This window comes from Simochromis diagramma, unplaced genomic scaffold (assembly GCF_900408965.1).
Source record: "Simochromis diagramma unplaced genomic scaffold, fSimDia1.1 OVJJ01000107.1, whole genome shotgun sequence".
NCBI lineage: Eukaryota > Metazoa > Chordata > Actinopteri > Cichliformes > Cichlidae > Simochromis > Simochromis diagramma.
In genome coordinates, this window is record NW_024387209.1 from 8,567,471 (window position 1) to 8,589,810 (window position 22,340).

The window sequence follows — 22,340 nt, forward strand, 5'->3', positions numbered from 1 at the left end:
TTTACACAGAGCACTCATTAAATGACCATAATAATTTAAAAGGAATTTTAAAAAATTCTCATCTGATGATCTCGGCACTGTCCCTGGTGAATCTTTGCACTTACAGAGCTAAAATCATTATTATGCAATGCTTTTACTGGTCCAGCCTACCAGAGATCAGGTAGAATTATATTTGGCCTGTGAACTAACACAACTTTGACACCCCTGCTCTGATTTCAAAGCCCTTCATTTGACACTCAGTAACACTGCTAGTCATCCCAGCTGCTCCTCTCAAAGTCACCTCACCCAGCGGCATTGCTAATGTTTTTTTTTTTCCTATAATTGTTTCACATCTCCATTACCCACATATATGGACATCTCCCTTTCGTTGTCCATAAATGAAGCCAATTACAGGCTTAACTAAGCTTATTACAAGCTGTCATCTTGGGTGGTAGTGAAGTGATTTTCACAGCAAATGAACACGACCACCAATCTTACAGAAAAACATGTTCAGAAATGCACACATGCTTTAAGCCCAGTTTGTTTTGTTAGCTGAACATCAGTGGAGATGTTCAGCTAACGCTTAAATACATAATTTAATGGGTCAAAAAATCATGCAGATGAAAGGGCAGGAAGAAAAAGCAATAATGACTATGCTTTTCAATCTGCCTTCCTCACACATACAGCATTCAATATCAAACATGTAACCTCTCCCTTCCTCCACCTTGTGTACAAACAGGCCTTAAGTGACTGAGGATAAACATTTGGTTGGTGAAGAAGTTTCTGGTCCTCAGCTTTGGTCTCCTGTTGTCCTGTCTGGCCCCTGCTGTGGTGCCTGTAGATTGTCTGTTTAATAAGGAAAAATCTTTCAGCACAATGATTGATCTGACAGACACATTCAACCTTGTCTGTAAGGTGGGCGGTGAAATTAGTTTAGTTAAGTTGTTGTTTGTCTGTCATACACATTACAGGTCATCTACAGGTGAGTTATTGAGCACAAATCTGAGGTTTTAAAAATAAAACAGAAAGGTTAAGGAATACTTTTTTTTTCTTTGGTGTGAGGACTTTTTTTCTCACTAGTTTCACTGCAGGTGTCAGGTGATACATCATACATCATGATTAGCTTAAACACTGGACAGAAAATTGTCAGCATTGCAGGCAGAGTTTTGAGTAAGTGTATGATTGTATGATTGACATGTTTTAAACTCGTACTCATCTCACTTTAAGTTTACTCACCAGGTTCACTGCTGGTATCCGTGGATGCTGCAGTTGTTTGGCCTTGACTAAGTTCATCCTTGACCACTGAGGTAGTTTTTGACGTCTCTGTGAAGTCTTTAAAAAAACAAAAAAGCATCAGAACAACAGCAGATCTGTCACAGAGTTCCAGTTTGAGTTTCACAAAACAGATTTTCAGCCTATTAAAGTGCATCTCATACTGTATGTTGCGGCTCCTCACAAAAATGGTCGCGGCAGGCTAAACAGGAGGACACAGATGACGCGCAACAATAAACACAAGAGATACACTTCTGTACTATTTGCTCCTTCTATTCTACATGATACTGTCCACTATACAAATCAGCACATGGGATCAAACTATTAAACAAATGTACAGATTGCACAAACAAACATAAATGCAACTCAAAGAATTGCACCAATGACTAAGCCAAACTACAACATCGGCCTATCGCATAAATTAGTGCATAAACCATACGTCAAGTTACAGTCAAAAATGCATCAAAATGACTAAAGCTGCGCTCAAGCTGCGGTCAACAGAAGGTTTCCCCTCATGATCACCCTACCTTTCTGCTCATCGACATCAGGTGTGGTGGACGGGTTAGTGCAACCACATTTATCACCTAACACATCTACCCGTGCACCAATACAGTGAGTGCATTTAAACCAAACCACTTAATCAAAAAAGGAACAACTCATATGGCTCCTACACTGTAGGTTTATCATCTGACAAGTTCGAGTTTTGATTTGATGTTTCCTTTGTTCAGCAAACAGTTCTCAAATTACACAAGATAAACTGATCTTAACTTGTAAAGTCCACACAGAAGCTGCACTGTTGGTAAAACAGGCTGCAGAGTTTGATCACATAATTTGTTATTTTTTCCTCTGATTTTACCCACCTGCTTCATTTTCATAAACTGCGGACTCCAACTCGTTTTCATTGTGTATCTCAGGAGCTGTCACTACTGAAAACAGAATCACAATACATATGAGACACAGCAAATGTTCTGTTCACTTCTAATAAACACAGGAGGAACTTGTGCTCGGCCTGCAGGTCACAGATCCGTCCAGCTAAACCTGCAAATTCTAAGGCTCATACAGGTCGATGCTACGGTCACAGCTTTGATGTTATTTTTAAAAAAACAACCAAGTTATACAAGATGAAGTGATTACATGTTGCTAATTACAGTTCATGTGCTGTAAATTCCTGGGAAATTTCAAAGAGTTGGAACTTTTTGCTGTTACTGCTGTGCTATATGTTATGAAAACATTTTGCTCACCATTGTTGGGTGAATTTAATGCTGAGACCACAGAGGACGATGATGTTCCTTGAACTGACAAACCTGGTGTTGGAAGAAATATCAGGACCTTAAGCATCCATCACCTGCTGTCACATTTACTTTATTATTGTTTTGACCCCCATTAAATAAGAGTTTACTCACCTGCTCCATTGATGTTCTTATCAACCAATGGTAGAGTCTCTGTCAGATAATAAAAGAAATGTATGTCATGAACAGCACATTAACTGATAAACTGGTGTAAAGTCTACTATACTGCTGCTGGTGATGTTGTATTTTGTTTTAACTTCAGTTTCACTGTAGTTCTGTAAGGACACAGACGTAACAAAACAGACAAATGACCCTAAAACAATGTTCAGCCCGCAACACTTTTACTGCTTTACTGTTAACTTATATACTGCCAGCTTAATCTATGAGATTATAGAATCATTTATTTATGAACAAACACTTAGTTTATCAGAAAAATAAGTAGTATCCAAAGCTTTAAAATAAACAGAGTGGGGTAAATGTCTACTTGAAATATGCCAGATTTAAATGTCTATAAGTTTATCTGCATACAGGCAGCTTTGAGTTTAGTTTCTTCTGACATAATCTAAAACAGGCCAGTGGTGGAAGGAAGCAGCTAAAACAATGCTTGACTTATACATTTAAACTATGCACACATATGAAAGACATGCTGACTGTAAGAGCAAACTAATCATTATTGAGGGTCTGTTTCAGCAAATATGCTTGGCCTGTTTTGGGCTGCTGGGCCCAACATGTCAGCAGTTAGTCAGTCAACTGGCCTACCAAACTTCTTTTACTGTTCCCAGACCAGTGGACCCTGTCCCACATGTCTTAATAAATCCCCATTTTAACACCATCACCTAATATAAATGATAGAGAGGCTTTATACTGTATTATCTTACCTTCTGGTGTCTTTGCTTTGTCTTGTGTTTTGATTTCTGGGGAATTGAAGACAAAGACATTTACTGATTGACAGAAATATCAATCATTGCTTGTTTTGTGATTTTAGCTTATTTCTTTGGGTTGTTGAGCTCAAACATATGATATGAGCAAAGGATGCTGTTACTGTTTTAATGTTCAGCTTTTCATCTACATGAAGTTAAGAGGAAATTTACCCTGGTTTGTTTTCATCCATCACTCACATCTTTGGAATTGGCTTTGAAATGTGTTTCTGATAAATACATGAAGACAAAGTCTAACAATTTGGAGGATTTTTGAGCCTGGGAAGTTGTAGATGTTTGCAAAACTGATTTTCAGCCTATTGAAGTGCATCTCATACTGTAGGTTTATCCCTCAGGATTAAATCAATTTCAAATAAACAAGTTGCCAGCTTGTCACACGGCTGACTCTTAAAATTATATTTTTAATTCTCGTCAAAATGAAAACAAATTTATTGCAAATGATCGTATATTTGGAACATATGCTTTAATAAAAACATGTCCCTGAATCCCCTTCAGTTTACTTACAGTTTCAAAATGGTTGTAGAAAATCTTTCAATGTTGTACAACAGCTGACACTGTGTTTGTGGACACAGGAGATATCGGGAACTGGGCAAGGGAATTCTTGTTTGTCTCATGGTGCACAATCTTCCTCTTTTCTGGTACAGGTATTAATTTTATTTTATTTATTTAATTGCTTCACATTACAACCAAATATCTCACTTGTTAATTTGATCAATATTTCAGTCATACGCACTAATGTTGGGGTGAAGGTGAGTTGCAAAGCAGCGTGCAGATCCTCAGAAACTAAAGTGGACTAAAACTGATTAGGGACAGAAGGGATCTGTGCTGCAGTGCAACTGTCTGATCTTTTGGGAGTGCAGGCTGAGCTTTTAGGATTAACCACGTTTTTTTTTACTTGTGGTCTCAAAATTTTAAGACAAAAACATGAAGCTGTCCTGGTTTTAGAGTTTTAAGATTTTGCTTGTCTCATTTTCAGTTTACCCAACAGGTCTACCTCTGGTAGCTGTGCACTGTTCAGGTATTTGTTCAGCCAAATATGTAAAAGAAGATCTATTTAAAAACCCTGTCACAATCACTGAACATCTGACAAGTTCGAGTTTTGATTTGATGTTTCCTTTGTTCAGCAAACAGTTCTCAAATTACACAAGATAAACTGATCTTAACTTGTAAAGTCCACACAGAAGCTGCACTGTTGGTAAAACAGGCTGCAGAGTTTGATCACATAATTTGTTATTTTTTCCTCTGATTTTACCCACCTGCTTCATTTTCATAAACTGCGGACTCCAACTCGTTTTCATTGTGTATCTCAGGAGCTGTCACTACTGAAAACAGAATCACAATACATATGAGACACAGCAAATGTTCTGTTCACTTCTAATAAACACAGGAGGAACTTGTGCTCGGCCTGCAGGTCACAGATCCGTCCAGCTAAACCTGCAAATTCTAAGGCTCATACAGGTCGATGCTACGGTCACAGCTTTGATGTTATTTTTAAAAAAACAACCAAGTTATACAAGATGAAGTGATTACATGTTGCTAATTACAGTTCATGTGCTGTAAATTCCTGGGAAATTTCAAAGAGTTGGAACTTTTTGCTGTTACTGCTGTGCTATATGTTATGAAAACATTTTGCTCACCATTGTTGGGTGAATTTAATGCTGAGACCACAGAGGACGATGATGTTCCTTGAACTGACAAACCTGGTGTTGGAAGAAATATCAGGACCTTAAGCATCCATCACCTGCTGTCACATTTACTTTATTATTGTTTTGACCCCCATTAAATAAGAGTTTACTCACCTGCTCCATTGATGTTCTTATCAACCAATGGTAGAGTCTCTGTCAGATAATAAAAGAAATGTATGTCATGAACAGCACATTAACTGATAAACTGGTGTAAAGTCTACTATACTGCTGCTGGTGATGTTGTATTTTGTTTTAACTTCAGTTTCACTGTAGTTCTGTAAGGACACAGACGTAACAAAACAGACAAATGACCCTAAAACAATGTTCAGCCCGCAACACTTTTACTGCTTTACTGTTAACTTATATACTGCCAGCTTAATCTATGAGATTATAGAATCATTTATTTATGAACAAACACTTAGTTTATCAGAAAAATAAGTAGTATCCAAAGCTTTAAAATAAACAGAGTGGGGTAAATGTCTACTTGAAATATGCCAGATTTAAATGTCTATAAGTTTATCTGCATACAGGCAGCTTTGAGTTTAGTTTCTTCTGACATAATCTAAAACAGGCCAGTGGTGGAAGGAAGCAGCTAAAACAATGCTTGACTTATACATTTAAACTATGCACACATATGAAAGACATGCTGACTGTAAGAGCAAACTAATCATTATTGAGGGTCTGTTTCAGCAAATATGCTTGGCCTGTTTTGGGCTGCTGGGCCCAACATGTCAGCAGTTAGTCAGTCAACTGGCCTACCAAACTTCTTTTACTGTTCCCAGACCAGTGGACCCTGTCCCACATGTCTTAATAAATCCCCATTTTAACACCATCACCTAATATAAATGATAGAGAGGCTTTATACTGTATTATCTTACCTTCTGGTGTCTTTGCTTTGTCTTGTGTTTTGATTTCTGGGGAATTGAAGACAAAGACATTTACTGATTGACAGAAATATCAATCATTGCTTGTTTTGTGATTTTAGCTTATTTCTTTGGGTTGTTGAGCTCAAACATATGATATGAGCAAAGGATGCTGTTACTGTTTTAATGTTCAGCTTTTCATCTACATGAAGTTAAGAGGAAATTTACCCTGGTTTGTTTTCATCCATCACTCACATCTTTGGAATTGGCTTTGAAATGTGTTTCTGATAAATACATGAAGACAAAGTCTAACAATTTGGAGGATTTTTGAGCCTGGGAAGTTGTAGATGTTTGCAAAACTGATTTTCAGCCTATTGAAGTGCATCTCATACTGTAGGTTTATCCCTCAGGATTAAATCAATTTCAAATAAACAAGTTGCCAGCTTGTCACACGGCTGACTCTTAAAATTATATTTTTAATTCTCGTCAAAATGAAAACAAATTTATTGCAAATGATCGTATATTTGGAACATATGCTTTAATAAAAACATGTCCCTGAATCCCCTTCAGTTTACTTACAGTTTCAAAATGGTTGTAGAAAATCTTTCAATGTTGTACAACAGCTGACACTGTGTTTGTGGACACAGGAGATATCGGGAACTGGGCAAGGGAATTCTTGTTTGTCTCATGGTGCACAATCTTCCTCTTTTCTGGTACAGGTATTAATTTTATTTTATTTATTTAATTGCTTCACATTACAACCAAATATCTCACTTGTTAATTTGATCAATATTTCAGTCATACGCACTAATGTTGGGGTGAAGGTGAGTTGCAAAGCAGCGTGCAGATCCTCAGAAACTAAAGTGGACTAAAACTGATTAGGGACAGAAGGGATCTGTGCTGCAGTGCAACTGTCTGATCTTTTGGGAGTGCAGGCTGAGCTTTTAGGATTAACCACGTTTTTTTTTACTTGTGGTCTCAAAATTTTAAGACAAAAACATGAAGCTGTCCTGGTTTTAGAGTTTTAAGATTTTGCTTGTCTCATTTTCAGTTTACCCAACAGGTCTACCTCTGGTAGCTGTGCACTGTTCAGGTATTTGTTCAGCCAAATATGTAAAAGAAGATTCCAACTCGTTTTCATTGTGTATCTCAGGAGCTGTCACTACTGAAAACAGAATCACAATACATATGAGACACAGCAAACGTTCTGTTCACTTCTAATAAACACAGGAGGAACTTGTGCTCGGCCTGCAGGTCACAGATCCGTCCAGCTAAACCTGCAAATTCTAAGGCTCATACAGGTCGATGCTACGGTCACAGCTTTGATGTTATTTTTAAAAAAACAACCAAGTTATACAAGATGAAGTGATTACATGTTGCTAATTACAGTTCATGTGCTGTAAATTCCTGGGAAATTTCAAAGAGTTGGAACTTTTTGCTGTTACTTCCCTGGTTTATTTTCATCCATCACTCACATCTTTGTTATTTGCTTTGAAATGTGTTACTTTGTGTTTCTGAGGAATACATAAAGACAAAGTCTAATAATTTGGAGGATTTTTGAACCTGGGAAGACAGACGTAGATGTTTGCATTCAGCACAATTAAAATTAGCCTAGAAATTGTGTTTATAATGAACCTACATACAAGGGTGACTGGATGACTTTGATACACAAGAAAACACATAAGTGTGGCAATTTTCACCGTTTTTCTTACCCTGAGACTCAATCTGTAAGTAAAATACATGAGTCATAGGTTTATCACACTATCTGTAGTACAGGCTTGTCTAGTTTACATGTCGAGATATTTTTTAACACTTTCTAATATAGCCCTGTAATTCCTCTGTAATTACTTGTAATTTCTATGGATTTTATTTTTAATTACAATGTAATTATTTTTACCTAAACATACTTAAAAGTCGGTACATTCATCATGCACATCTACATAATGATTATTAAATCTAGATGTAAAAAACAGAAGGTAAGATTCACAAATGTTTTGTGGGTTCTTACCTAGGTGTGCTTTTTTGTTTTTCTTCCAAAGAAATAAGACAATTCCAGCCCCTAGCAACGCAGCAGCAGCAATCACTGCTACTACTACTACTACTGGTATGATCCAATGCAGTGAATCACCTACAAAAATAAAAGAACAAAGAAAAAATTAATAAAACTGTAAATGATGACCAAAGCAATATAGCCCAATCTTTAAATGTCTGTAAAATCCATCATTAGTCAAAAGAAACACTTTCTGCCACAGATACATATTGGTGTGATAACTCACCACTTGCAAATGAAATGATTATATTGTCACTCCTTTCACTGCTGACTGGGTTTTCCAGCTGACAGCTGATTGATTTTTCAACAGATCCTGTATCGTTCTAGAATTAACGAGAAAAGAGAGAAGCACATAAACCAAACACATTCATTAGATTTTAAACAGATTACAGGACACTTGTGTAAAAAACAGATTAACATCAATAGCACAGGGACAGGCTCAAAGATGCCTGCATACACCCTGATAAATGTAACTATATTTTCAGAAAATGTAAAATAAAAGTGTGCGAGACTAACCATTTCCATCCACTTTTATTTCATCCCCCCACCAGGATGAAATATCAATATCATCAATTTTAAAAAGGAAGAAATAAATAAATACATCTGTCAATAAATCACTTATGTCCAAATAAAGACACAATTTCTTTAGAAATATTTGCAAGTTTACCCTGTATAATAATATCCTCAGAGTTACACACTGTCTATATTATGGAATGATTTAAACTACACACAGAATTTTGCAGTTGGAACTCTCGCTTAAATATTCTGCACTATATAAAAAGATTATTATTAAACAGTTCATAATACCAGTTTTGCCTCAGGATATCAGATATCCTCGCTTTTATATACATGGTATTCACCACTCCTGTGTTCCCATAAATACGAAAATCCTGCATAATGAAATATTTCATTTAACTTTAACTACAGCAGGGGTGTCCAACTCCAGGCCTCAAGGGTCTGTGTCCTGCAGTTTTTCGATGTGTCCTTGACCTAACACAGCTGATTTAAATGGCTAAATTACCTCCTCAACATGTCTTGAAGCTCTCCAGATGCCTGGTAATGAACTAATCATTTAATTCAGGCGTGTTGACCCAAGGTGAGATCTAAAACCTGCAGGACTCCGGCCCTCGAGGCCTGGAGTTGCCTACCTCTGAACTACAGGTTCAACTACTCTAAAACACACAAACACAGTCAAGACAGCCTGCTGAAGTTCAAAATGAGCATCAAAATGAGGAATAAATGTGATTTAAGTGACCTTGAACATGGTATGGTTGTTAGTCTAAATATTTCAGAAACTGCAGATCTACTAGGATTTTCCCCACACAACAATCTCCAGAGTTTACAAAGAATGATCGAAATAAGAGAAAATATCCAGTGAGCAACAATGCTCTTGCAGAAAACGCCTTGTTAATGACAAAGCGCAGAGGAGAATGGCCGCTCCCGGCAGGATAACGCACCATGTCACAAAGTTCAAATCATTTCAAACTGTTTTTTTGAGCATGACAATGAGTTCACTGTACTCAAATGCCTCCATAGTCAACAAATCTTAGTCTAATAGAGCACCTTTGTGGGGACAAATCATGTCAATATGGACTAAAATGTCTGAAGAACGATTCCAGCACCTTGTTGAAGCTATGCCGGGAAGGCTCTGAAGACAAAAAAAAAAGGGTCCAACACAATACTTGCAAAGTGTACCCAAAGAAGTGACCCTGACTTCATATGTTACGTATGAACTGATTATTTATTAAACTACGTGCACTAAAAATGGGCTAAAACAGTAATGGGCTAAAATGAGGGTCTGGACACGTAATAAATAAAGTCGTATATCTATAATCCAGGTAAACTTTTGGAGCAGTTTAAAACTGAGATTATGTTGTTCACTGTGTTTTGAAATAAGTTGTGTTGGCTTTGTTTTAATTTTTGATTTCTATTGGTCTTTAAGAGTGGCTGTTTCAGCTACTGTGTAAAAAGTAGAAAAAATATCTTTTATTTACTTTTCTAGTGTTTTATTTATTTTTTGTGGTCATTTATTTACTTTCATTGGTTATGTTTTGTTTTTGCCATTTCCTAAAACTTTAAATAATGATCAAAAATGTGAAAAATGTCAATTATCAAAAATGGGTGAAACAGAAAACAAACAAATAAATTCACTTGAAAACTACTTTTTCGTGTTTTTCGTCCTGTAAGTTGCAGTGTTTTTGTAAGTCTTTGTCGCGTCTATCTGTGTGCAAGCGAGGATATGCCCGAACACTTCTTCTCGACATCGGCAGAAACAAACTTTTTAAGTTAAACTCTGTGGTCATCGAGGAGCTGAAAGATCTGGGTCTGCTCCGAAGGCCTACTCAATCACCGACCCCCACTCCTGCACTTCGCCCACAATGGATGCGCCTCAAGCGGTGTGAGAGGAAGCAGAAGAGGGGTAAGCGCGGTGGCATCCGAGCTAGGCTAGCGGCTAGCCCACACAAACCCGCCATCCCCTCTATCGTTCTGGCCAACGTACGCTCGCTAGAAAATAAACTGGACGACATCCGACTGCTACGTTCATCTCAAAGGAATGTAAAGGACTGCTGTGTTTTTGTGTTCACGGAAACATGGCTTAGCGACAGTGTCCCGGACCGCGCCATTCAGCTCGACCAGCTAACATGCTACCGTGCTGACAGAGTCATCGTCGCGGGAGGCAAGACCCGCGGGGGAGGACTTTGTGTTTACATCAATGATGCCTGGTGTCGCGATGCTGTTGCGGTCTGCAAACACTGCTCACCAGTGCTGGAGTTTATGGTTATTAAGTGCCGGCCATTCTATCTACCGAGGGAATATACAGCCATACTACTGTGCGCTGTGTACATCCCTCCCTCCTCCAATGTCAACAACAGGAGTGAGGCACCGAATGAACTGTACCAGCACATCAGTGAGCAACAGACAGCCCATCCTGATGCTTTTCTCATCCTGGCTGGGGATTTCAATCATGCAGACTTAAAGTGCGTGTTTCCAAAAATACAACAACACATAGACTTTCCAACAAGGGGAAATAACACACTGGACTTTGTTTACACCACCCAGAGAGGAGCTTACAAGGCTTTTCCCCTCCCCCACCTCGGCGCCTCAGACCATATCACTGTCATGCTAATGCCTGCTTACAGACCGCTCGTTAAAGCCACCAAACCGGTTCGTAAGCGGATACAAGTGTGGCCAGAAGGGTCTTCAGAGGCTTTACAGGACTGCTTTAACACCACAGACTGGAACATGTTTAAGCAGGCTGCCACCTATAACAACACCACTGACCTCCAGGAGTACGCAGAGACTGTTACTGCCTACATCAACAAGTGTATCGAGGATGTAACAGTCACGAAAACCATAACTGTCCGGGCAAATCAAAAACCATGGATGACAGGAGAGGTCTACAGGCTGCTGAAAGCTCGGAATGTTGCCTTCAGAGATGGAGACGAGGCGAGCCTGAGGACAGCTAGGGCCAACCTTTCCCGTGGCATCAGAGAGGCTAAGAGACAGTACTCCAGGAAAATATCTCATCACTTCAAAGACAGCAGAGACTCACGGAGCCTGTGGCGGGGCATTCAGACCATCACAGATTACAAGCCCCCACCACAGACCTGTGATAGCACTGAATACTTTCTTTGCTCGCTTTGAAGTCCGAAACAGCACCACTGCACAGAAGACCCCACCCCCTCCTGGTGACCAGGTGATGACTCTGTCCCCGGACAGCGTGAGGAGATCCCTCAGCAGGATCAATGCATGAAAAGCTCCGGGTCCTGACAACATTCCTGGTCGTGTACTGAGAGACTGTGCAGTGGAACTCACTGATGTCTTCACAGACATCTTCAACATATCACTCATCCAGGCTGTCGTCCCCACATGTTTTAAAGCCACCACAATTATTCCGGTTCCAAAAAAGTCATCTCCCTCCTGCTTTAATGACTACCGTCCTGTTGCACTTACTCCCATCCTGATGAAGTGCTTCGAACGACTAGTCATGCAACACATCAAGACTGTCCTGCCCCCCTCCCTGGATCCCTTCCAGTTTGCGTATCGGCCAAACCGCTCAACCGATGATGCCATCTCCACTGCACTCCACTCAGCACTCACACACCTGGACAAAAAAGACTCATATGTTCGAATGCTGTTCATAGATTTCAGTTCAGCATTCAACACTATAATCCCCCAACAGCTCACTCAAAAACTGGTCCAGCTGGGGCTCAACACCTCACTGTGCAACTGGCTGTTGGATTTCCTCACCGGAAGACCTCAAGCAGTACGGGTCGGCAGTAATACATCCAGCACCATCATTTTAAACACGGGGGCCCCGCAGGGATGTGTGCTGAGCCCCCTCCTCTTCACTCTGCTGACCCATGACTGCACTCCATCATATAGCTCCAACCTCTTCATCAAGTTTGCGGACGACACAACGGTGGTGGGTCTCATTAGCAACAGGGATGAGACCGACTACAGAAGTGAGGTGAGACGCCTGGCCACGTGGTGTGCTGACAACAATCTCTCTCTGAATGTGGAGAAGACGAAGGAGATTGTTGTGGACTTCAGGAGAATGCACACCCAACATGCTCCTCTGACCATTGACGGAGCGTCTGTGGAGAGAGTGAGCAGCACCAAGTTCTTGGGTGTGCACATCACAGAGGATCTCTCCTGGACGTACAACACCACAGCACTGGCCAAGAAATCACAGCAGCGTCTCTTCTTTCTCCGCAAACTAAGAAGAGCAGGAGCACCAGCCCCCATCATGTACACTTTCTACAGAGGCACCATCGAGAGCATCCTGTCGAGCTGCATCACTGTGTGGTTTGGAGCCTGCAATGCGTCCTGTCATAGAACCCTCCAACGCATAGTGAGGGCTGCAGAGAGGATCATTGGTGTCTCTCTCCCCTCCCTCCAGGACATTTACAGCACCCGTCTCACTAAAAAAGCCCTTTGCATAGCGGCTGATCCCACGCACCCAATGCAAAGCTTCTTCAAGCTGCTGCCGTCGGGGAGGAGACTGCGGAGTCTCCAGGCCAGGACCAGCAGACTGAAGGACAGCTTCATCCATCAGGCTGTCAGGAAGCTTAACTCCCTCCCGATTCTGCCCCCTCTCCCCTCCACAGTCTCACTGAACTCTGTCACATACACACACACACACACACTCTCTGACTCACTCACTGGCCTGCACCAGTTACCAGTCACTTTGTGGAGCATTGGACTGCCATTACCTCATAAGACTTTGTTGTTACACTATCTCTTACCGCATACTACTAAATCTCCATTTGCACTATTTGCCTATTTGCACTACTATGCCTCCTTACTTGAATATTGTATATTGTATATTGCATAGCTTTTTGTTTTTGTTATACGTAAAATTGTATTGTATTTATTTAAATTTTTACTTTTTAATTATTTTATTTGCATTTTTTAATCACTAGGGTTTGAGAGTAACGAAATTTCTATTCTCTGTATGTCCTGTACATGTGGCAGAATTGACAAATAAAGTTGACTTGACTTGACTTGACTTGAAAAAAATGCCTAAAAGGACAAATGTACATAAACCTGGAAATAAATAAATAAATAAATAAATAATGTTTTAAATATTTTGATTCATTTCTTTTTCTGATGTCTTAAATTTTCTATAATTTGTTAGTCATTGATTTGATACTGTGATTTATGTGAGAAATTGTCTGGAAAAAATGAGCAGCTGACTTGTTATGTGAACAATCAGATCCTGTTTGTACCTTTGCTATTGTGAGCTGATTGCTTGGAGACTGAGCTGTCTGCCTATCACCTGTCACCCAGGAATAGGTGACTGGTTTGGTGTCATCTGTGATGCTGGCTTCACAGGTGAGAGTACAGATGGTCATTTCAGGGTTGCATGATTTGGAGACAGTGGGTTTGGGGACAGCAGCTGATAATTAAAGACAGCAAACAAACAAGCTTTTTATTTTAAATATGGTGAAAAAATGAGTCAAAGCAAACTTCAGTCTGAATTCGTCCACTTACAGAGAACAGTGATTTTAGTCGGACTCATGACTCTGTTGTTGATCTCTGCTGTGTAGATGCCGCTGTCCTTTACAGTCACGTTTGAGAGGGTCAGCGCTCCAGTGGAAGTACTCACCTCACACCGACCTAAAAACATCACAGTTACATAATTAACCAATTAGATAATTATTTTTAATGGATTTTTAGTATATATATATATATATATATATATATATATATATATATATATATTAGGGGTGCAACGATACACAAAATTCACGGTTCGGTTCGGTTCGATACTTTGGTGTCACGGTTCGATATTTTTTCGATACAAAAAAAATGTTCATGCCTTTTTAATTTGTCATTTATTAAAATTATAAATATATATTTTAACTCAAAAGTACAGTTTTTAAATTTAACCCTAACACTTGTGCATGTTTTTTATTTTGACAGCGAATGCGCACCTGTGGACCACTTATGTGCAGCCCTGGTTATTTAGCTCATCATATTGCAGCCACAGAAATTCTTTTGTCCATGAAACCATAAAGCTGCACTTTCTTTTTGCCTTATAGTCTGATTTGTCATAACTTCTCCGTTTTGTGGTAAGCTTTTCTTTGGCTGTCACTTCTTCACCCTGACCTGTCTTATTTGGCTCAGCAGAACTGAAATGCTTTTACACGCTCACTCACATAAGCTCAGCGATTCTCTGCGCGATCAACCTCTCACATGTTTAAGCTGCGGGAGATTTCACTTGTCATGTTTGCATAGTAAGCTAACGATTAATAAGACGATGTCAGAGGAATTGGTGCACAAATTATCATCACTCACAGATCAGTGCTGTCGCTCTCTATACACAGTTCGCACGATTGCAAAGTGAAAGCAAAAAAACAAGCGCAAATTCAAACGCGACTTCAATATGTCACATATTGACAGTGGCTCACCGATGCCAATGACATAATTACCCAGCTACATTTCTGAAAGAATGCAAAAGCATTGACATATATTTTTCCTACAATAGCCCGACAGGCAGGGAAGAGATAGATTTTGGTAGCCCGACTGAAAAAATCGCTAGCTCCGGGACGTCGGGCTAGCGATATTGCAAGCCCTGTATCTGATTGAGGAATCACTCATCTTTGGAAAAGAGAGTTTATTACAGAGAAATGGCTCTTTCCAAAATAAAAGCTATACTATCCGCTTCTTCTGGGCTATATTCTCAGCAGCATAAGGAGAATCATGTGCTAACAGTCTAAATGACTCGGCTAAAGTTAGTAGCATGCTTGTTGTTTTTGTCTTTGCACTAGGATGATGTCGGCGTAAATGTGCAGTCATATTCGTTGTGTTCCCACTAGTGCTTTCAGGTTAATCTCGTTGAAATGACCTTAACGCCACAACACGGCAAATCTCCGTTAACGAGCTACCGCCGATCGCTCCGTGCATGGGGCTACACGGCAAACACGTTAACGAGCTAACTGCGCTAACACACTAGTTCACACCAATGTAATTGAGCATTGCATGGCACATCCAACATACTGTTTTACTTTAGTCCATGACTCGCTTACCTTCAGGGTCATACGTCACATGAAAACCAAAATAATTCCAAACGCCAGATCTGAATGTTGCAAGTAGAGCTTAACTTCTGTCTCGCTAGCTTGCCCTGCGCTCTTCCTTCTGACTATGCTGTCTGTGTTGAGCGCTCAGTGGATCTGCGCTCGACAGTGCAGCCTAGGCGGAGTAGTCGAACACAGATTCACTGAGCGCTCAACACAGACAGCATCGTCAGAAGGAAAATTGATAAAATAAATTACAAATGTTGTATTGTTCGATACATATGCGTACCGAACCGAAAGCACTGTATCGAACGGTTCAATATCGATACGAATATCGTTGCACCCCTAATATATATATATATATATATATATATATATATATATATATATATATATATATATATATGTAATGAACCAATGTAATGAACCAAGGTAATTCAATTATCCGTGCAGCATAAAGTTAGCATTTTAAAATGCATCAAATCCATGAAAGAGGTTAATTCATTACAGCACAATGACAGAAAAAATGTTTTAAAAGAAATTTTCAATTCTTTGAGATAAGTCCATTTAGCTATTTTTGATCCCACTTCATTTTGGGGATCAAGATCTTTTTTTTTTTTTATTAGAAATATATCTTCAAAAGAAACCTTGGATGCACAACCTTGATTGATCCATATTCTTGATTTCGCACAGATTCCACACATGATGCCTTTCTGGACAGCCTTCCCATTTATCCAGGATCTTTCAAATCTGCAGCCACTATCTTGCATGCATTTGATGTTAAATCCTGAGCATACATACCTCTGAAGTCCCGGTACGGAACTATATCACCTCCGTACCACTCCACAGCGATGTCCGGGCCATGTTTCCACGTGATGCTGGTGATGGGATCAGACACAGAGCCTGGAGATAGGACTACTTTGTCTCCCACTTTCTTGAAACTATCTTTGTCTATGGCAAAATAAAACCAAAATCAACATGATTTTTCATATTTAGTTCTGTAACCAAACATTTTGTTTACAAAACTAATTTGCAGAACTAAACAAACACAGTTTAGCTGCATGTGTGGCATCTGCAAAATGCTGTAAAAGATGTTAATGATGATCCCAGTTTATATGGGAGAGCACTGTAAATAATTATATTTATCAGATTTTGTCTTTTTTTACTTGCTTTTAAGCATCATCAGCAAAACATACTTACATTTTATTACATTTAAAAACATTTAAATGAATTCAACTGATTTCAATATAACAAATATAAGGTACGTTTGAATATTATTGATGGTTTTCTGGTGCTAAGAAATCCAGGGGATTGGAATTAATTGGTTGTAAAATCTACAAATAAATAGGATAAACTTCCCCAAATATACACAAAAACAGCATTTTGACAACATCAAAACAATAACTGGAGCATAACAGGGAATACTGGAGTACAGCATACAGAATTGAATTACTGCAGATTTGTTACAAAATGTTCACCTCTGAAGGAGATTGACAACAAATCTTCCATCTTGTGCTCCTGTTTTGTTGATCTTAGAGTAAAATACTCCTTAATGTAGTTTACTTTTGAGTTCTATTCTTTTTCGGGGGTGTACTGGTAAGTTCACACAAAGGAACAATCCCATTATCGGTTCGTCAGACATTATAAAACATATATAACATCATAAAATCAATGTTACTGTTCCCTAAAACTCTCATGAACACATTCAAATATTTTATTTGACTTTCTGGGCGAGCGAATGAAACCTACAAATGACGGGATCGTGACTTTTGGAATGAATGACCTCAAAATGGCCGCTGCCGGGTGTTCCATCCTACCCAAAAGACCGGTTTTATTCTAATTTGATCCGGTGCTGCAGATTAATCGGTGCTGGACTGGCTGGTGAAACAGATGTGTCTGCTTTACAGACACCTCAGAAATAAATATGAAGAATATTTCAACTATGTCTGTGCCATTTTGTTTCACCAGCTATTTACCGGGCGTCGTCCTGAAGCGGGTTGTTGCGACATAACATTAAAAACTTCCATTTCACACCTATTATGTGTTAGCAGCACCTGGGAGTTAATGTTTATCATATGATAAATCATACTTGACTCGAACTCGTATGTTATTCTTCCACCAGTTAAAGTATACCTCAGCTTACACTGTTAATAAACTACTGATAAAAAAGTTCGTTTATTTCCGGGTTTGTGTTTGGCTCCAGAATAGCGATACATTCGTTTCACCATGAACACTCTCACCACTCCTTTACATTACCATTAACACGCTGGCGAAACGTAAATAACACTAGGAATAAAACATACACGGTTAGTATGAAGCTATGCGCCATTGTTCACCCCACTGAAAACTCAGTGTCCATCTTACCTGAAAGGACCAACCCCACGCTTAAGAGAAGAATTCTTAACCCCACGGATCGTAACATCCTCTTAAATCACGGCATAAACGAGACGAAGAACAAGAGAGAGTCGGCTAATAATATCAGAGACAACTAGAGAATATTTAAACTGCGAATATATCAGAGAAGCGGAAGAGTGGGAAGCTAAACTGCGTCACTGACAAACAGAAAGTGAGACTTAAAAAATGTAAAACAGAACCTGAAGGGTGTGTCCAGATGTGTCGCCACCCCCCCCCAAAAAAACAAACAAACAAACAAAAAAACAAACAAAACAAACAAAACAAAACAGGAAATCAAACTGGTCCACTGACCAAGGTCATTTTCTGAAGCATATTTCCAATAATGCAAATGTTTATAGGCCTACATCTACCAAACTATATTTGAGGGCAAATACTTTGCGAAATGTGATGTGATAACATGAAATATGTTTGCAAATAGCCACAGTTTATACCAACTCTACTTTAATACATCAATGGTATACCACACAGTATGTCACATAGACTTAGAGGGCTATTTAAGCTGATTATAAAGTTGTCAAAGTATTTAAATCCTGTCTGTTTGTCCTCACACATGAAGAATGAACCTCTCAAGTTTGGCATTCACCCCAGTAAGATTTTACAAGTAAGATGCTTCTGGAACTTTATCTGTACAACACATTATGGACATTCATAATCTGACATAAAAAACATTGTAATTTTGCCCAAAGGGATTTTCTTTTTTTCCTAATAGAAATATCTCTGGCTATATATTCTTTTATTTATTACTACTATTTATTACACATAATATATACACATATATTTGTTTTGTTTTGGGTTTGTTTGTCCTCCGAAGCCTCCGTATTATTCTCTTCCTGTATTTCCAGGATTAGTTAAAGCAGACTTTTCTCCAGTGGTTTATGCAACACCAACTCTTCTTCATCCTCATCATCACAGTTTGATCCAGCACTGCTCTATCTCACAGTGTTGGTAGCAGTGGAGGAGCGCTGTCTTCGGGTCCTGCGGGTACAACAACTTTTTAGGTGGACAAGAAGAAAAAGACAACCAGTTAGAGCAGGGGTACCTCACAACGCAAAGCTGAAAGAAGAACTAAAATAAAATAAAATGGAAAAAGTCCATCAAATTAGATCTAAATAAAAATTATTAAGTGAGAACAATACAGTACAATAAAATAATGCTGATAAACTTGTACAGAGTAATCTTTTGTGGATTCTTACCAGCATTTACAACAAATAAGGCCAAACGGGAACACCAGAATCCATACAAATGGTAAGCTCAGTAAAGCCCGATTCCCTAAGAAAAGTTTTAGAAAAGGAATAAATTAATTTTACAAGAATTATGTTTTCCAGTCTTTAAATACGTGTAAAATAAAAAAATAAAAAATAAAAAGATGCACTGCCACAGTCGCTGTTGTTTTTCATATATACAATGTAATATTTAATCATATATAATTTGTTGAGCTGATAACTCACTGATTAAGAGTGGATTCAGGATTTTTTCACTGTATCCATAGCTGACTGGGTTTTCCAGCTGACAGCTTATCAAACGCTCTCTGTTTGCCTGCAAATGAAGAGAAAAAAGGAGCTCATAAACACACACTGCATTTTAATTAGAAAACAAATGTCCTTGTTTTGTTTACCACATACTGAATTTTACCATTTGCCAGTCACTGAATTTGTTTGTGGCGCTCAAATCTCTCAGAACTTTCCCTCCAACTTACTGACTTAATTTCCATGGAGCTAAAGATAATCATTTGATGGTCTGAATGTATTCGTTTTCTGATTCTTTGTTTGAAACATGCACCTTGGTTGGTTGGTTGGTTGGTTGGTTTGTTTGTTTGTGGGTATGTGTGTCTGTGTGTCTGTGGATTTGGACGTGCCAAGATCGGTGTAAGACCCAAATGCAGACTCAAAAAAAAAAAAAGGCAAATATTACCTGAAAACGCACATTTAATGTGGTTTATTCTTCAGGAAATACAAAATTCATGAGGAGTTCATCAGGTTGTATACACATAGGGGATAAAAACAGCTGATCAGTTAGGTGTACAGTGGTCCCTTGCTATAACGCGGTTCACCTTTCGTGGCCTCGCTGTTTCGCGTTTGTTTTTATTTGGTGTTTTTGGTGCAATTTTGCATGCTTTTTTCCCTTACAGCGCATTGAGTTCTGCATCCTGATTGATTGACAATGGTCTACAGCCAATCTCATGCTGTGTCTCCCGTCCAGTGCAGAATGCGTTCAGCTTGTCAAATTAACATAAATCTTCAATCTCTAGCAGTGTGACTCTGAAGTGCTGTACTGTATGTTTGTAAGTTTTCTCCCCAACAAACATAACAATGTTGACGGTTTGGTTTCATTCTATAATACTGGACCTATTTTTCTACGAAGGTTTGAATTTTGAGAGTGTTTAAACAATAGAGAAAAGTGTGAAAATGTTCATGACTGTCTGAGAAAAGTGTCTAAAGTGTGTAGTGAGGGGTTTTACAGCCTTAAAACATCTATAATAATTGTAAAAAAACAAAGTTGGCTACTTCGCGGATTACACCTATATGGCAGGTTATTTTTTAGAACGTAACTCCCGAGATAAACGATGGACCGCTGTACTGCAAAGAAAGTTCAACACAGACAGGCTTTCTTTTGCTTTAGCTAGTTACAAAATGTAAAACTCCAACCAGAGATAACAGGTCATCAACTTTCTCTTTTTTTAAATCGCTGCTGTTTGTTTCTCAAATGAAGGCTGCACACTGGTGGTCTGAAAATCTGGATAACTCTTCTGTCAGTATACATAATTCAGCATTTAAGCTGTTATCTTCTTTGGTCTATAAGTGTTTCCATATACAATATAGTATATATGTAATAAACTGAAGATTTTACTTGATGGTCACTATTGGTCTTTAAATAATGAAGGAAAAGCAAACGGGTTCTTTATACATTGTGTAAAGGCCAAATGCACGTAAAGCTGCGATAAAATGTCTTGAAAGTATTTAGGTTAAAAAAAAAAGTTTTGGATTCATTAGGTTTGGATAAAATGACAAAAATAACCAACAGAGCTGTCATGTGATTCAATAATCAGATCCTGTTTATACCTGTGTGATGTTGAACTGACTGGTTGGAGACTGTTTCACCATGTCACCTATCATCCAGTAATAGGTGATCGGTTTGGCGTCGTCTGTCACGTTGGGTTCACAAGTGAGAGTACAGTAGGTCATCTCAGGGTGGCACCATGTGGACACAGTAGGATTAGGGACAGTGGCTGGTAGAAAAGGGAGAAAACCAACAAGAATTTGACTTAAAATCAGGTGAACTAGTCCGTGCTAGCTAGAGTATGAATTCCTCCTCCCACTTACTGATAACAATGATTTCCGTTGTGCTCATGACTTCATCATTAATCTCCGCCGTGTAGCTGCCGCTGTCATTTAGAGCCAGGTTTGAGATCGTCAGGACCCCAGTGGAGGTATCCACCTCACAGCCATCTAAAAGTATGAAGTGAAGGTATCATCGTGGATCATTTCAATATATTAGCACAGAAATTACCTTAAACTTCATAGTTTAAGGTGCTAACCAGTAGAAATTTACATCACTAGAATCCGATAGTTATTTATACCTCATAACGTTGTCTGTGAAGGTTCTCAGTCATCCAGGTCATCGTAGTCTAAGGAGCTTGCAAAGAAAAGCGTCTGGACTTCTTTAAGTTACTTGAAGACGTTTCACCTCTCATCCAAGAAGCTTCTTCAGTTCTAAGGTCAAATGGTGGGTTGTCCCAGATTTAAACCTAGTGGGAGTATCCCCCCGCAGAGGGACAAAAGGACCCCCTGATAATCCTCTAATCACCTGAGCCAAGGTGTGAAACTGGGTGTTGGTCACAATCAGCTAGAGTTTCGGGTGAGTTCATTGTGAAACCTGGCCCCACCTTATCATGCGAATTCCTGAGGTCAGATGGCCCAGGATGTGAGTGGGCGTTAAGCCGTCTGGGGAGGGAACTCAAAACTGGATTATAGATGGCAGAGAGTTGGTGTCGTAAACCACCGCCTCTGTTCAAAGATGGTCGCTCACAGTGGACATAGATGGCTTCTTTCACTCCTCTCTCAAACCATCTGTCCTCTCTGTCCAAAATGTGAACATTGGCATCCTCGAAAGAGTGACCTTTATCCTTAAGATGCAGATGGACTGCTGAGTCTTGTCCTGTGGAGGTGGCTCTTCTATGTTGTGCGCTTGTGCAGTGGCTGTTTGGTCTGTCCAATGTAGAGGTCTGGGCATTCCTCACTGCACTGTACAGCATACACCACATTGTTAAGTCTGTGTTTTGGAGTTTTGTCTTTCGGGTGAACCAGTTTTTGTCTGAGCGTGTTGCTG

The 22,340-nt window shown here is 39.2% G+C and overlaps 2 protein-coding genes and 1 long non-coding RNA gene across 12 annotated transcripts in view; 1 reads left to right on the plus strand and 2 right to left on the minus strand.

Moving 5' to 3' along the window:
* LOC120746332 (SLAM family member 9-like) lies at nt 1-18,077 on the minus strand. 9 transcript variants are annotated; one of them, XM_040051798.1, is made up of 17 exons: nt 17,964-18,076; nt 17,078-17,192; nt 16,401-16,550; nt 14,074-14,199; nt 13,809-13,978; nt 8,303-8,399; nt 8,035-8,154; nt 6,042-6,077; nt 5,278-5,316; nt 5,116-5,178; nt 4,735-4,800; nt 3,419-3,454; nt 2,655-2,693; nt 2,493-2,555; nt 2,112-2,177; nt 1,216-1,311; nt 1-825 (listed from the first exon to the last, which is right to left on the minus strand). In XM_040051798.1, exons 2-17 carry the CDS (start codon nt 17,106-17,108, stop codon nt 770-772), a joined length of 1,254 nt encoding a protein of 417 aa, XP_039907732.1. In that variant the 5' UTR covers nt 17,109-17,192; nt 17,964-18,076; the 3' UTR covers nt 1-769. The 9 variants fall into 9 exon arrangements, with proteins under 9 accessions (XP_039907732.1, XP_039907731.1, XP_039907733.1 ...); XM_040051797.1 differs by lacking the exon at nt 17,078-17,192 and having other exon boundaries at nt 17,964-18,077; XM_040051799.1 differs by lacking the exons at nt 5,116-5,178; nt 17,078-17,192 and having other exon boundaries at nt 17,964-18,077.
* LOC120746335 overlaps nt 17,880-22,340 on the plus strand; it is a 20,100-nt gene continuing 15,639 nt past the window's right edge. The window contains exon 1 of the long non-coding RNA XR_005698824.1: nt 17,880-18,130. This is a non-coding gene — a long non-coding RNA (uncharacterized LOC120746335). The remainder of the gene's footprint in view (nt 18,131-22,340) is intronic.
* The window catches only part of LOC120746333, a 13,582-nt gene continuing 9,675 nt past the window's right edge, over nt 18,434-22,340 (minus strand). For both annotated transcript variants that reach the window (XM_040051807.1, XM_040051808.1), the window contains 5 exons: nt 21,335-21,460; nt 21,074-21,240; nt 19,463-19,550; nt 19,208-19,283; nt 18,434-19,004 (listed from right to left, as the gene is read on the minus strand). In XM_040051807.1, the coding sequence (XP_039907741.1) occupies nt 18,944-19,004; nt 19,208-19,283; nt 19,463-19,550; nt 21,074-21,240; nt 21,335-21,460 (518 nt within the window). In that variant the 3' untranslated portion in view covers nt 18,434-18,943. The remainder of the gene's footprint in view (nt 19,005-19,207; nt 19,284-19,462; nt 19,551-21,073; nt 21,241-21,334; nt 21,461-22,340) is intronic.